This window comes from Typopeltis vanoorti, chromosome 6 (genome assembly GCF_054136105.1).
Source record: "Typopeltis vanoorti isolate ZY-2024b chromosome 6, IOZ_Tvanoo_1.0, whole genome shotgun sequence".
Lineage (NCBI taxonomy): Eukaryota > Metazoa > Arthropoda > Arachnida > Uropygi > Thelyphonidae > Typopeltis > Typopeltis vanoorti.
Genome location: NC_143554.1, coordinates 97,269,508 through 97,283,015, shown reverse-complemented (window position 1 = coordinate 97,283,015; position 13,508 = coordinate 97,269,508). Strand labels below are relative to the sequence as shown.

General features: G+C 35.6%; 1 protein-coding gene across 2 annotated transcripts in view; it reads right to left on the bottom strand.

Moving 5' to 3' along the window:
* LOC150105735 (N-acetylglucosamine-6-phosphate deacetylase) overlaps nucleotides 1-13,508 on the bottom strand; it is a 104,440-nt gene that overhangs the window by 55,507 nt on the left and 35,425 nt on the right. For both annotated transcript variants that reach the window (XM_090395042.1, XM_090395043.1), the window contains exon 3: nucleotides 8,343-8,482. In XM_090395042.1, the coding sequence (XP_090251168.1) occupies nucleotides 8,343-8,482 (140 nt within the window). The remainder of the gene's footprint in view (nucleotides 1-8,342; nucleotides 8,483-13,508) is intronic.

The following is a 13,508-nucleotide window of genomic DNA, read 5'->3' as shown; positions in this document are numbered from 1 at the left end:
TGAGCTTCTATCCACCATAACTTCAAGATCTCTAGCCTTGTCAGTTACTCCAAGCATAATCCCACCAATATAACATACTGTTGGATTTTTCATCTCTAAAGTGCATAACTTTGCACTTACTAATATTGAATTGATAGCTATTATCACTTGTCCACACTTCCAGCCTATTCAAATCGCCCTATAAATGCTGCATATCAGTATCTTCTTTAATTACCATGCCCATCTTTGCATCATTAGCAAACAATTCAAGATCTCCTGTCAGGCCCTTTCCAATTTAATATATGAATTAAACAACAAATATCACCCATAATAATTACTCGTTCGGTACCGAGCAGAATAATTTGGCCATGCATTTCTTCACCCCCCAGCAAATGAACTGTCTTTGAAGCAACACCCCACCATATATTTCATCTTGTTAGCTTCCACTTCACACCAGATAGCTTTAAACTCACTGCTACATGGGATATTATTACCATTATTGCTTTCATTGTTTCTCTTTGTTAGGAGAGAAAGTCATCTGATATCATTAACAGTACTTCCCCCCCCCTCCTCTCCTATCATTTGTCATTCCTAAAAGTATTATATCCTTTATACTCAATTCCAGTTACTACATCCGACTCTGAGAGCCAGGTTTCACTAATACCAATAATTTTAGGCAACAATGTATTCTCTAAAGCAACTAATGTTCCTAGCATCTGTGTTTAGACATAATGTTAAATCTGGAATGAACACTTAAATTGTCTTTCAGTGTTTCATTCGAGAGTTAACTGAGATGCAACATCTTTCAAAAAAAAAAAAAATTACTTGTAAATAGATAATAGTTGAATCTTTGTACATATAATATTAATAGTCTTTTCATGTAAAAATTTTATGTATAAGATTGTAAATGGTCCTTAAATAACGACAAGAAAATATGGTATTGTAAAGGCGACTTTGTAACAAGAAGGTCAAAGTTTAGCATAACCCGATTAATAACATGACTGCAGACAAATTGGGATACGAACCGAAGGCACATGTAAACTAACCTCACGAAGACACAATGAGAAGAGAAGGTGCAATGTGCAAAATTTGGGTGGCGTCAAAATCAATGACGTATTAGGGAGAACAGACATGGCGCCTATAAAAGTTTTAGCGATGCTAGTTCAGGGCTTCTTTTTGGTGGTTATTTTTCAACTCGTTCAAGTTTTGAGTGTTGGCTGTCCCCTGCGGTTTTCCATGGGGTTGCTTCGATGTGACAGGAACAAGTAAGTGACTTTTGGCGGCAAAGATGTGGCTAAGTAGCGGGCTTGTCCAAGCATAGCATTCCATGTGACGAGACGAACAGGTTTCGAGTAGCACCAAGCGCACATTTCCGTCTTATGGGTTCCTGAGCATAAGGTTAGAAAGAAGCACGTGTCCAAAGAATTATCGACTGGCCAAGACAAGGAACAAGGAATCGAAAGACAAGGAAGCGATCAGAAGAAAGTCTAAAGGAACAGAATGAGAAATATCGTCTAATTGAATTCGTCAGGCTGGTAAAGTAGAGTTTATGTCTTATTGTATAATATCTTGAAGCCAGGGTGAGCAATTGTGTGTAAAATTTGTAAATTGGACTCGTTAAAGCAGAATTTAGGACTTTAGCACCTATTCCTTTAACAAAAATCTTTAGTATTAGAAGTGTAAAGTTTCAAGCATTATTGTTAATTTTATGTCACATTGTATTGAAGTTAAATAAGGAGGAAGTGAGACTAAATCTACTTATTTATATTAAGTAATTGGGATATGGGCAGGTTGAAATTTTGTTATATATATCATCTGATGAGAAATACTCATTGTGAACCTTATCGTGTGTGTTAGTTTAGCTTATTTAATTTTAAGGACCTTTCAACTAGTATAAGTTTTGTTTAACATGTATTGTATTTAGTATGAATAAATTTCTTTGTCTTTTAACCCAAAATACATGTCTGATCATTTAAGTCAATGCACCACCTGCTTTAATTATAGAACCTGTATATGTAAGAAGTGCGGGAGTTTAAGATAGGAAACGGTTATGACTGCAGTTAAGAGTAAATTAGTAAGGGCTTGAGTAATTCTGATAGTTTTGGAAATCGTAATAATTTGTGAATCATATCTCTGACAAGAAATTCTATCTTGTATAGGAACTAAGATGGCGCAGCTAAACAAATAAATTCTCTTAATTCCGAAAAGGATTTGATACCAGATTTTCAATCAGGGAGAAATTGGCTCTAGCTTGAGGCATTCTCTTTGTTTGAGTTTTGCACACGATTCTAATTCTAGGATAGGCTATGGAAAATCATAGAAGGAGCGCAGCTGATAAGAATTTGATTGGAGTTTTGAAGTAAGATAAAAATCTTGATATTTAGAAGGAAATTAAATTAGTTTATTAAGGAAGTGATTGGAGTATTACAATAGAAATTAATAGAAAAAAACGACATTACAATAACAAGTTAAATCCCAAATTTCAGGGAAGCAATAGCAGACTGCATTACTTAGAGTGTGGGAGTTAAATGGCATCATTAAGCAGGAGCTAGGAAAAAAAGAAAGAAAGAAAGAAAGAAAGAAAAATCTGCAGAGGAAATTCAGAGAGAAAGGTGACCAGCAGGCACATAAGTACAAAGCACTGGTCAGAAGTGTGACCAGTGTGGTAAGAAAGGCAAAATCATAGTATGAGAGGAAATTAGCAATGTGGGCCAAAGATAATCCCAAAGAGTTTGTATGTTGTGAGTAAAAGGAAGAAAGTTTATAGAAGAATAATTTTGACTGCATATTGATGGTAGGGAGGTAACTGAATCAGACAAAATATATGAATTACTAAGTGAACACACGTTGCAAGAGTATATCATCCAGGTAGAGAGTATTATTGCAGTAACAAGGGGGGGGGGGGCTTATATGGAAATAGAGATAGTGAACTGCAGGCACATAGGATATTACAGAATCTTGATGTGAATACGGCTACAGGATTAGATGGTATACCAGTTTGAGTTTTACAAGGAAGTGCTAGGGAATTGGCAGTGCCTTTGACTACATGTTTAAGTCTTAGCTCTGGGTTGGTAGGGTGGAAAGAGGGTGAAGTACAATACTTCCATTGCATCAACTGATCAGCATAATAAGAAAATTTAATGGTACAGCACAAAGAGAAATAATTAAACAGCGTTGTTTAATCATTCTGATATTTCATCTCTGTCACAGAGACATCTTCAGGAATGCAATATTAAAATTGTAATAATACACATAAAACACACAGAAAACAATCTAATAGGCTTAGGTGGTGAACATTATTCATAACTTCTTTTAACGCATTGGTAACAACACCAAATGAACTATTTTATTTAAAAAAAGGATGTTTATTAATTGGCTTATATTTCACCGAATTTCAAATCAGCATCTTCAGAGCACAAAGCAGCATGTTATAGTTCTTTGCAACAATGAATAAGTGAAACAATTCAAACTGTAATGGATAAAAGATCTACAGTCCTAATTTGGCACCCTCTATTGTAAAAAAAAAAAAGTATTACAGCATGCAGGAATTGATCTTAAGATAAATCTCTCAAACTTTTGGCAAATTAATGCATTGTCAAGTATAAGCTATAACATACTACTTTGTCGCTGAAGATATTGATTTGAATTTCAGCGAAATATAAGCCAGTTAATAAACATCATTTTTTTTATGAAATAGATCGTTTGATGTTGTTAATACTATTAAAGTAAATTGAAAGCCAAACGGCTATTTTTCTGGCATCCTTAATAATAATTATGGGGATACAAATCCCTTGTTGTTCAACTGCCAATAAGCAAAAAAGTAAGTTTGCTTACTGGCAGTTGAACAACAAGGGATTTGTATCCCCTTAATTACTATTAAAGTAAGTTATGAATAATATTCAACACCTAAGCTTATCTATTAGATTGATGATTCTCCACAAAGATGTTGTTGTTGTATACAAAGCATGACAGTTTGGTAAGTTGAAACTGAAACTGGCCAGAAAATTGAACAGGTTAGTCTTCCTAAAACAATGCTGTGACAGCAATATTATTCCTACTTTTCTCAGATTTAAAGAAAAAGTCAAATTTGGCAAAGGCACATCGAATTTACTGACAGGCAAGTTTAGCACTCCTATAGCCGCTGCTTGCATAGAGCTTACTCAGTTAAACAGCTCTATCAGCACTTTACATGAAGAACTCATGATGCTTTCTCTATCAAGAACTCTATCAGCACTTTACATGAAGAACATGAAGTAAGTATGACAAGCTTAGGAGTTTGATTGGTTCAGTGCAATGGCATGTACAACTGCAAGGGCTAGAAGTTGATAGTGCATGGGAGGCAGTTAAGAAGTGTTTGCATGAAGCAATGGCTGGCTGTATACCTAGAGTCCGAATAATAAATCAAGTAGGGGTTAAATGGGTTAAATTTTCTTTTACTTGCAACATATCGAAAAACAGTTTTTTCGATATGTTGCAAGTAAAAGAAAAAATTTATATGGCAGAATGATTTTAAAGAATGCCGATGGTAGGGAGGTAACCGAATCAGTTGATATAGTTGAATTACCGAGCGAGCACTTTGCAAGAATAATATCATCCAGGTGGTGACATTGCAGAAACGAATGAACCAATAGATTATATGGGAATTGTGGTGAATGAAGTGGAGGTGAGTAGTGACATTGACAATGACAATGAGACATTGACCTCAATGTCAATACATCTGTGGGATTGGATCGTATACCACCTCGTGTCATACGTGAAGCAGCTAAAGAATTGTCAGTACTCTTGACCATTATATTTAATTTGAGTCTCGGGTCTGGGTTAGTCCTGAGGGGGTGGAAAGAGGGGAAAATAGTTCCACTGCATAAAGGAGGTTCCAAGACTGCTATTGTAAATTACTGACCGATTAGCATATCAGGAATCATTGTCAAGGTCTTGGAGAAATTAGTCACGTGAAGAATACAGGATTGGATAGATGAAAATGGGATACTCTGTGGGGGACAACATGGTTTTGTGAAGGGTAGATCATGCCTCAGTAACTTGCTCATGTTTTATAACACGGTGACGGCTGAACTGGATAAGGGTAATGGATTTACAGTGATTCGACTGGACCTTGCCAAGGCCTTTGACAGGATACCACATGGAACCCTAATCAGTAAACTGGAGCAGATGGGGATGGATATAAGGTTGGTGAGATGGATAGGAGGGTGGTTGATGGAGAGATACCAGAGAGTGGTTTATTCAGGAGTTGAGTCTAAAAGATGGCTTGTGACTAGTGGTGTGCCGTAGGGCTCTGTTCTTGGACCACTACTTTTCAATTTGTTCATTAACGATATAGGAAAGGATCTGAGAGGAAGTGTTCACTTGTTTGCTGATGATGCAAAGTTGGGTAGAGCAATTGTGAGTGCACAGGATGTCAAACTTGTGCAAAATGATAGTTTGGAGGACTGGGCTAAGGAAAATGGATGTCAATTTAATGTGGCAAAGTGTTAGGTTATGCATTTTGGGGTGAAAAGATTAGCAGCAGTATAACACATTGGTGGAACCATACTCCAGGAGATTGATGAGGCCAGGGATTTGGGAGTGTTGGTGGATAGGGAGTTGAAGTTTAGCAGGCACATCACAAAAGTGGCTAAATCAGCTCATCAAATCACTTGGTTTCTGAAAAAGACTTAACAGGCAGGGACAAACAAGTTATTGTTCTTCTGTATATCATATCATTAGTTAAAAATCATATCCTTAAAAATTCAGACAATGGTTAGTTCTGATGTCATTTCTTTAATTACTAATGTACCACTTTATTTATTTATTTATATGGAGTTTCCTCCATATGAATAAATAAATCCCCCCTTCCCTATTGGGGTGAGTTGAGCCCCCTCATGGGGGGTTAAGTATTTATGGCTGTAGATCCATGTGTTCACGGGGGGGCGGTTTGCCTGCTTGTAGGATGAAAAACTCAGCTGTCCATGCCCAAGACCGGCTAACTTGGCTATGGCTGAGTTAGATCCTTAAGCTCCTCGACGGGAATCGAACCCAGGACACTCCTTCCCCAGGCATATGGTGCGAAGCGCATAGCCACTAGGCTAACCACACGGACAATGTACCACTAATAGACACTCTTAATTTAATAAAGTCTAAATTTTCCTATATTTCAAATTTACAATGTATAAAGGTTACTTTACATGGAGAGAAAAAATCTACAAACATATTCATGATACTGCTATGGATTCCTTCCCCTTTTAACAAACTTTTACATGGAATACTTTGAAAACAAAATACTTACCACAGCTACATGCAAGTTCCTAGTGAGGTTACCATTTGATGATGTGTTTGCCATTTGGACTCTTGACACCTTGTCATATGACTTTTGCAGGTCTACAAAACTTAAATACAGATCATTGTTATACTCCCATGATTTATATTCATTATTTGTTATATTCCCATGATCAACTATTTGTCGTAAAGTAAAAATCTGATCCTGACAGCTTCTATTTATCCTCAATCCAGCTTATTCTTCAGCAAGCTTTCCTTCCACAAGCCTTCTCAGCTGTTTTTCAAGTATACTTGCATAAATCTTACCAGGAACACTCAGTAGGGAAATATTACCTTTGTAATTCTCACATTCAGTTTTATTTCCCATTTTGTATAATGGGTACTATGAGAGCTCTACCTCCAATCAAGTGGAATTCGTCCCTCTGTCCAGGCCTTCTGAACTATGCGGTGCAGCCACTGCAAGTGGCTACACTGCGACAGTTTTTCTGTTATCATTGTCGGACATAATTGATAACTTATAGATATTTTTCTTTCTATATGAAAGACTTCCTAAATATCTGCTTTTTCATAATAATTAAAAAATCAACCCTGCCACAATCCCCCATACTCCAACAGTTGTTCTGTCATCATTGTTGTAACAGAATTGATAATTTATAAACATTTTTCTTTCTACATGAAAGACTTCATAAATATCTGCTTTTGAGTTCCAAAAATCTCCCCATTTCACTCACAACAACATTATAAGATTCTTTTCACTCTGTGCATGCTTTACTATGTGACACACCTCCAGTTTTCTTTTCAGCCATGAAACAATAAAAATAAGTGACTATTATGTGCTGTAGTTATATAGGTGAATAACAATTACTGTGTGTTATTGTGAGAAGAAAGTGGGAACAGAAGCCAGACCCTACTCTGGGGATGAAACATATGACAGTAGTTACTTCACACCTCCAAAAATCAGGGCAGTGGTCTTTCACCAGGTGATAAAAGACATTAACCATTAATTTTGGTAAATTATGGAGACTAAACCACCTAGAGGTTCAGTTGGTATTTCCTCACAACAAGGGGAGATATACATTCAAGACTGTAATACTCGCTCCACCCGAGTCCCATTTGTGGAAAGAGACCATACCATGGGAAATGTCGGGGATGATCATTGTTCATAAAAGTCAGTTGGAAACATTGATAACACTGCCAGCTGATGATTTGACTGTTTTTTAAAGCTTCTTTCTATCATAACCACTCGGCCTGGTTGGCTAAGTGGTTAGTATATCCACTCTCCAGTCAAAAAAAAAGCTGTGGGTTCGCATCCCACCGTGGACATGGATGTTTGTGATTGTCTGTGAAAATAGTAGTGGTAGGTGGTAGATGGCGTTGGTGTAGATCAGGCTGTCCAACCTTAGGTAATCCGAGAGCCGCATTAAAAAAAAAAAAAAAAAAGATTTATCCGAGGGCCGCATAACAATGTGAATCTAGTAATTTGGTGAGCAGCAGCGACAAAACCTTGAAAGTTGAACAAAACGAACAACACTAATTGCATGCTCACGTTCCCTGTGAGTGCCTGGAGCATGCACATTGGAACAAAACAGAGTAAGAATGCTTCTTTGACACATCTAATATTTGAAAAACATGCGAGTATATAGTGATGTAAAAACACCAAATAAAATTACCAACATCGAGATTATCGATTAATGATAGAATTAAAATATCTAATAAGCATTTGATTCAAATTGTTATTTTATTGCTTGTGAAAATCAAAACTCACAAGGCGGACCACACAAAATTGCACCACGGGCCGCATGCGGTCCATGGGCAGAGCTTTGGACAGCCCTGGTGTATATGATGTACGCTTGGTGGATTTGAGTGGTGGAAATGGAGAGCTGTAGCTAGGCACCCTCCCTTGAGTCTTTGGACTCTCTGGAGGTATGATGTAGTAATAATAAATAAGGATTTTCATTGTCTAATTCTATCAAATCTACTCAATTTCAGAATATTGACTATTATTCAGTAAATACATTGTAGAGGAGAGGAGAGATACAAAATTTTAAAACTGATGTCACACTAATTAAGTACATGAAAAAGAGATATTATACCTGTTCATATTTATGAGGTGGTGATGTGATAAGTGTTGGACAGAATGATGTAACTCCATGACTTAGTATTCCTTTGGCTACTATTTCAATTCCCTCTTTCACATTCTTCACACTGTTAGAAAAATCTACACCAAAACCACCTGATAAAAATATAATGAATACTTATATAATGAATATAATGAATTTTTATTTAATTATAGAATTAAATAAAAATATTAACATACAGAATTTATAAAGAAGTTAATTGTGGTTCTCAAATATCTATTTTTTTAAAAAACAATGCAGCAATAATATAGAAAACAGGAATAACACTGTATCATCATCAGATTCCTGCCATGTACCCTCAAGGAGTGTACTATCTACAATTTCCTCCAAATCAGTCTGTTACCTGTCAAAACCAGTGGCGCACTCAGGATTTAATCTTGGAGGGGGCCGAGTTGAGTAGACATTTTGCGAATACACACTACACATCGCATATGACCTATAACTGAGCATCTACAGTGATCGCTAATTCATAAGTAGCACACAACATAAATTAAAAAAATGAATTTTAATTACGAAAAGATTTTTGGAAATCTTTCTAGTGTTTTTCCCTTTTCTTTGGGGGGTGCCCAGGCCCCTTGGTCCCCCCTCTGGGTGCGCCACTGGTCAAGACTCCAACATTATCAGAGCTTATATTTCTATCTTCCAAGGCACTTTTTACTGTATCAATCCACCTATATCTTGGTCTTCCTCTGGGTCTTTTTCCTGCCAACCTGACAGAAAACACTTGTTTTGCAAATCTTTCCTCGCCCATTCTGTTTAAATGACCATACTATCTGAGATTAGCTCTGCTAACGCATTCCTGGATGCTGACAATGTCAAGTCTTTTCCTAATATCCTCGTTTTTAATATGATATTGCCATTGATGTCATCCCTTCATGCCCCTAATCTTTCTCAGGACTCTCATATCTGTGGTCTCCAGTCTTTGGTCAAGTGTTTTACTTCTAACCCAGCTCTCAGATCCATAAGTTAAAATTGGTTTGAACACTGTCTTGTATACAGCTAATTTAGTGTTTTGACTAATTTCTCTCTTATTCCATATAAATTTATTCAGTTGACTTCCTACCATACCAGCTTTGTTGATTCTTGTCTATTTCTATATTTAATTTACCATCTTCACTAAAAATCGTGCCTATGTAGTTGAAATGTTTTACTTGGTCTATAGGTTCTCCTTTCACGATGCAGTTGATATCTTCTGCCTATTTTCCTTGTCTTCGTCTTGTTATTGCTGACCTTCATACCATATCTATTACAACAGTTATTCAATTTAGTCAGGAAATCTTGCAGACTTGTAGCAGATTTATTTAGAAGGATAACATCGTCTGCATAAAGCAAAGAGCTGACATTAACATCTCCAATTTTGATATCACGTTTAATACCACTTTCCTTCATAACATGATCCATATAGATAATGAATAAAAGAGGAGATAATGTACATCCTTGTCTCACACCAGATATAACATTAAACCATCTTCCTGTACTTCCTTCAATTCTAACTGCTGACTTACAACTCAAATAAAGACTAAGTATTGCTTGATATAATGCCCCATTGACACCATATAACTGCAGCGTATTGAATAGCTTCTCTCTTGGCACCTTGTCATATGCCTTTTCCAGATCTACAAAACTTAAATACAGATCTTTGTTATATTCCCATGATTTTTCAACTATTTGTCGTAAAGTGAAGATCTCATCCTGACAGCCTCTATTTGTCTGAATCCAGCTTGTTCTTCCACAATCCTTCTCAACTATTTCTCAAGTATACTTGGATAAATCTTATCAGGAACACTCAGTAGAGAAATACTTCTGTAATTCTTACATTGTTTTATTTCTCTTTTTATATATGGGTACTATGAGAGCTCTACTCCAATCATCTGGAATTCGTCCCTCTGTCCAGGTCTTCTGAACTATGCAGTGCAGCTATTGTAAGACTTTTATACTACCTTCATACTTGAGCATTTCTGCAAAGGTTAGTCGATTGGTAGAGCGTCTCCGCTACTAATGGCTCATGCAAAACATTAAGCAAGTCTGAGTGGTAAGTAGTTGGAAGGGAACCAATCGTTCGATGCTGTTGGCACTTTGCTGAGGACTGGCCATTCTCACAGGGTTAACTTCGGCCTGTAAACTGACATATGTCAGACTTCCGTACCCTCGAGGGCACATGGGGAATATGACTTGAGCATTCTGGTTGAATATCATCTACTCCTGCTGCCTTTCTGCATTTCAGGCCTTTGATGGCTTTTTCTACTTCAAGTATGGATATGTATTCTTGACAGCATGTTTGTTGAGTCTTTTTTTACCACTATGCTATCATTGCTTGTTTCGTTTAACAATTTTTTCAAGTATTTACTCCAAATCTACCTACTATCCAGAGTTACAGCCTACTGTGAGCCTTAGTCTCCTGTACAACTTACCTCCACGATCTTCTATCCTTGCCTAGTCTTTCCCAGCCTTTTATTTTCATAGTAGTCAAGTCTTGGATTATGTTATAAATCCATCTTAATCTCAGTCTTCCTTTTTCACTTGTTGCATATATCTTTTCTCTCAGTATTCTTTTTGGCATACGGAAGTCTTCGATTCCCTCTACATGACCTAACTATTGCAATCTCTGTGCTTTTATGTACCTAACAATATTTTCTTATAGTATCTGACTAATTTCTTTGTAACATATTCTCCATACACTATTTTCTTCAACAGGTTCATAAATTCTTCTTATAATCTTCCTTTCAAATTTCCTCAAATTGTCTTGGTCTTTTTCACTAAGAGTCCATGCTTTGCTTCCATATGCAACCACATGTCTAATGAGAGTTTTATATATAAGTATTTTAGTATTTCTGCTTATTAGCTTGCTTTTAATCATGTTCATATTTGCATAATATGCTTTATTACCAGTTTAAATGTGTTCTTTAGTTGCTATAATTCTCATTCTCAACAATATCTCCTAGATACTTAAATCTGGTCACTCCTTCAAAAATTTTCTGTCCAACTTGTAGATTCTGTGGTGTTCTTCTTATTTCTGAAGTTGACATCTCCATATATTTAGTTTATTTACATTGATCTCTAATCCCATATCACTAGTTTTTCTTTCCAGTTCATTATGCAATTCAGTTAACCGTTTCTTAGTCCTTCACACAATGACTATATCATCAGCATAAGCACACATAACTGACTTGATTTATTAAAAATTGTCCCTCTTTGATCTAAATCTTTAATCGCATAATGTTGTTATAGCGCATCTCCTTGTTTTACACCTTTATTAAATTTGAAGGGGTCACTAAATTTATTATCTATTTTAACTTTTGTTTTTGTTTTTTTTCATCGTCATCATTACTAATCTAATTAATTTTGGTGGTATCTCTAATTCTTTCATAGCCTTTTGTAGACTATCTCTGTTTAGACTGTCAAATGCTTGCTTAAAGTTTATAAATAACATATATAGGTCTATTGCATGCTCAAAACATTTTCCCATCATCTGTCTGATAATGAAAAGTTGATCAATGGTACTTCTGTTTTGATCTAAATCCGCACTGATATTCTCCTATTTTCTTTTCAGTAATCTCTTTAATCACCTTACCAGCCATTAAAGATCAAATACGCATCCTCAAAAGCTTTGTATCCATCATAAATTTCAATGTAATATCAATGGTATTACAATTTTAATATGCACTTAGCATCCATGGTAATGTGGACGTATATATACGTCCTGGACGGTAGCGTGGTTAAGCCTGTCATTTATTATGGATGTAAGAATTTTATAAACTACATTAACCTAATACCTCTATAATTACTACAGTCGAGTTTATCTCCTTTTTTATAAATAGGACAGATTATGCCAACATTCCAGCTGTCTGGCATTTCTTCCTTGTCAAAAATATATTCTGTAGTGCAAAACATATTGAATCCCCTCTATGTTTCAGTAATTCTGCAACTATATTACCTTCTCCTGGTGCTTTATTATTTCTCATTTTTTGTATTTTAGCTTCAATTTCACTAGTTGTCGGTGGTTTTATATGGGTATTTTCTTCTACATCAATGTCCTTTCTTGTTTCTAATTGAATATTTTCCCCATTTTCTTCTCTATTTAATAAATCCTTAAAATATTCTGCCCATCTCTCTACTATTTTATTTTCCTCTCCTAATAAATTTCCTTTCTTATCTTTACATCCGCTAATTCTTGGTTGAAATACTTTTTTCATTTTTTGGACAACAGCATAAAATTTTCTACTTTCATTTTGAGTATTAAGTTGCTCTATTTCTTTTATTTGTTTCATAATAATTTTCTTTTTCTTTAGTATATTATTTGCTTTTCTTCTAAGTTCATTGTATCTTTCCCGATTACTTCTAGTGTTTAGCTGCATCATTTGTGTTCTGGTTCTGTTCTTCTCTTTCATAGCTGCATCACATTCTTAAAACCATTCTTCATTATGAGTTGTTTTCACCTATCATTTCAGAAGCCACTTCTTTAATAATATTTTCTATTCTATTCCATTTTCCATTAATACCACTGAATCCATCAATTATGTTATTTTCAGTTTTATTTAATTTAGTTTAAGTTATCTTGGTATTTCTTAGCTTCCTTTACATCATTACGAAGTTTATCTATGTCCCATAACCCAGCCTTATTTTTTCTCATCTTTATCACATTTGATAATCTTTCTCTTATAATCATTTTCACTAGATAATGATCGCTGTCACAATTAGGGCCTCTACAGCTCCTCACATCAATGACAGAGAAAAAAATGACGTCTCGACACTAAAACATGATCAATCTCTTTTACTTCGTTCATGCCTGGTATCCTCCAAGTTCCCAGGTGAATTGCTTTATGTGCAAACAATGTGCTTCTTATGAATAATTTCTTTCTGACTGCAAATTGCATCAGTAAATCACCATTTTCATTGTTTTTATCACGTAATGTAAATATTCCTGCCACTTGCTTTTGATTTTCATCTCTCCCGATCTTAGCATTAAAGTCTCCCATGATTAACAGAATATCATACCTTTGTGTCTTACAGCAGACTTCGTCAAGTTGCTCATAAAATTGATCTTTATCAATTTCTTCTTTCTCCTCAATTGGTGCATGGGAAATGACAGTAATGTTTCTAAATTTTCCTTTTAATCTTATT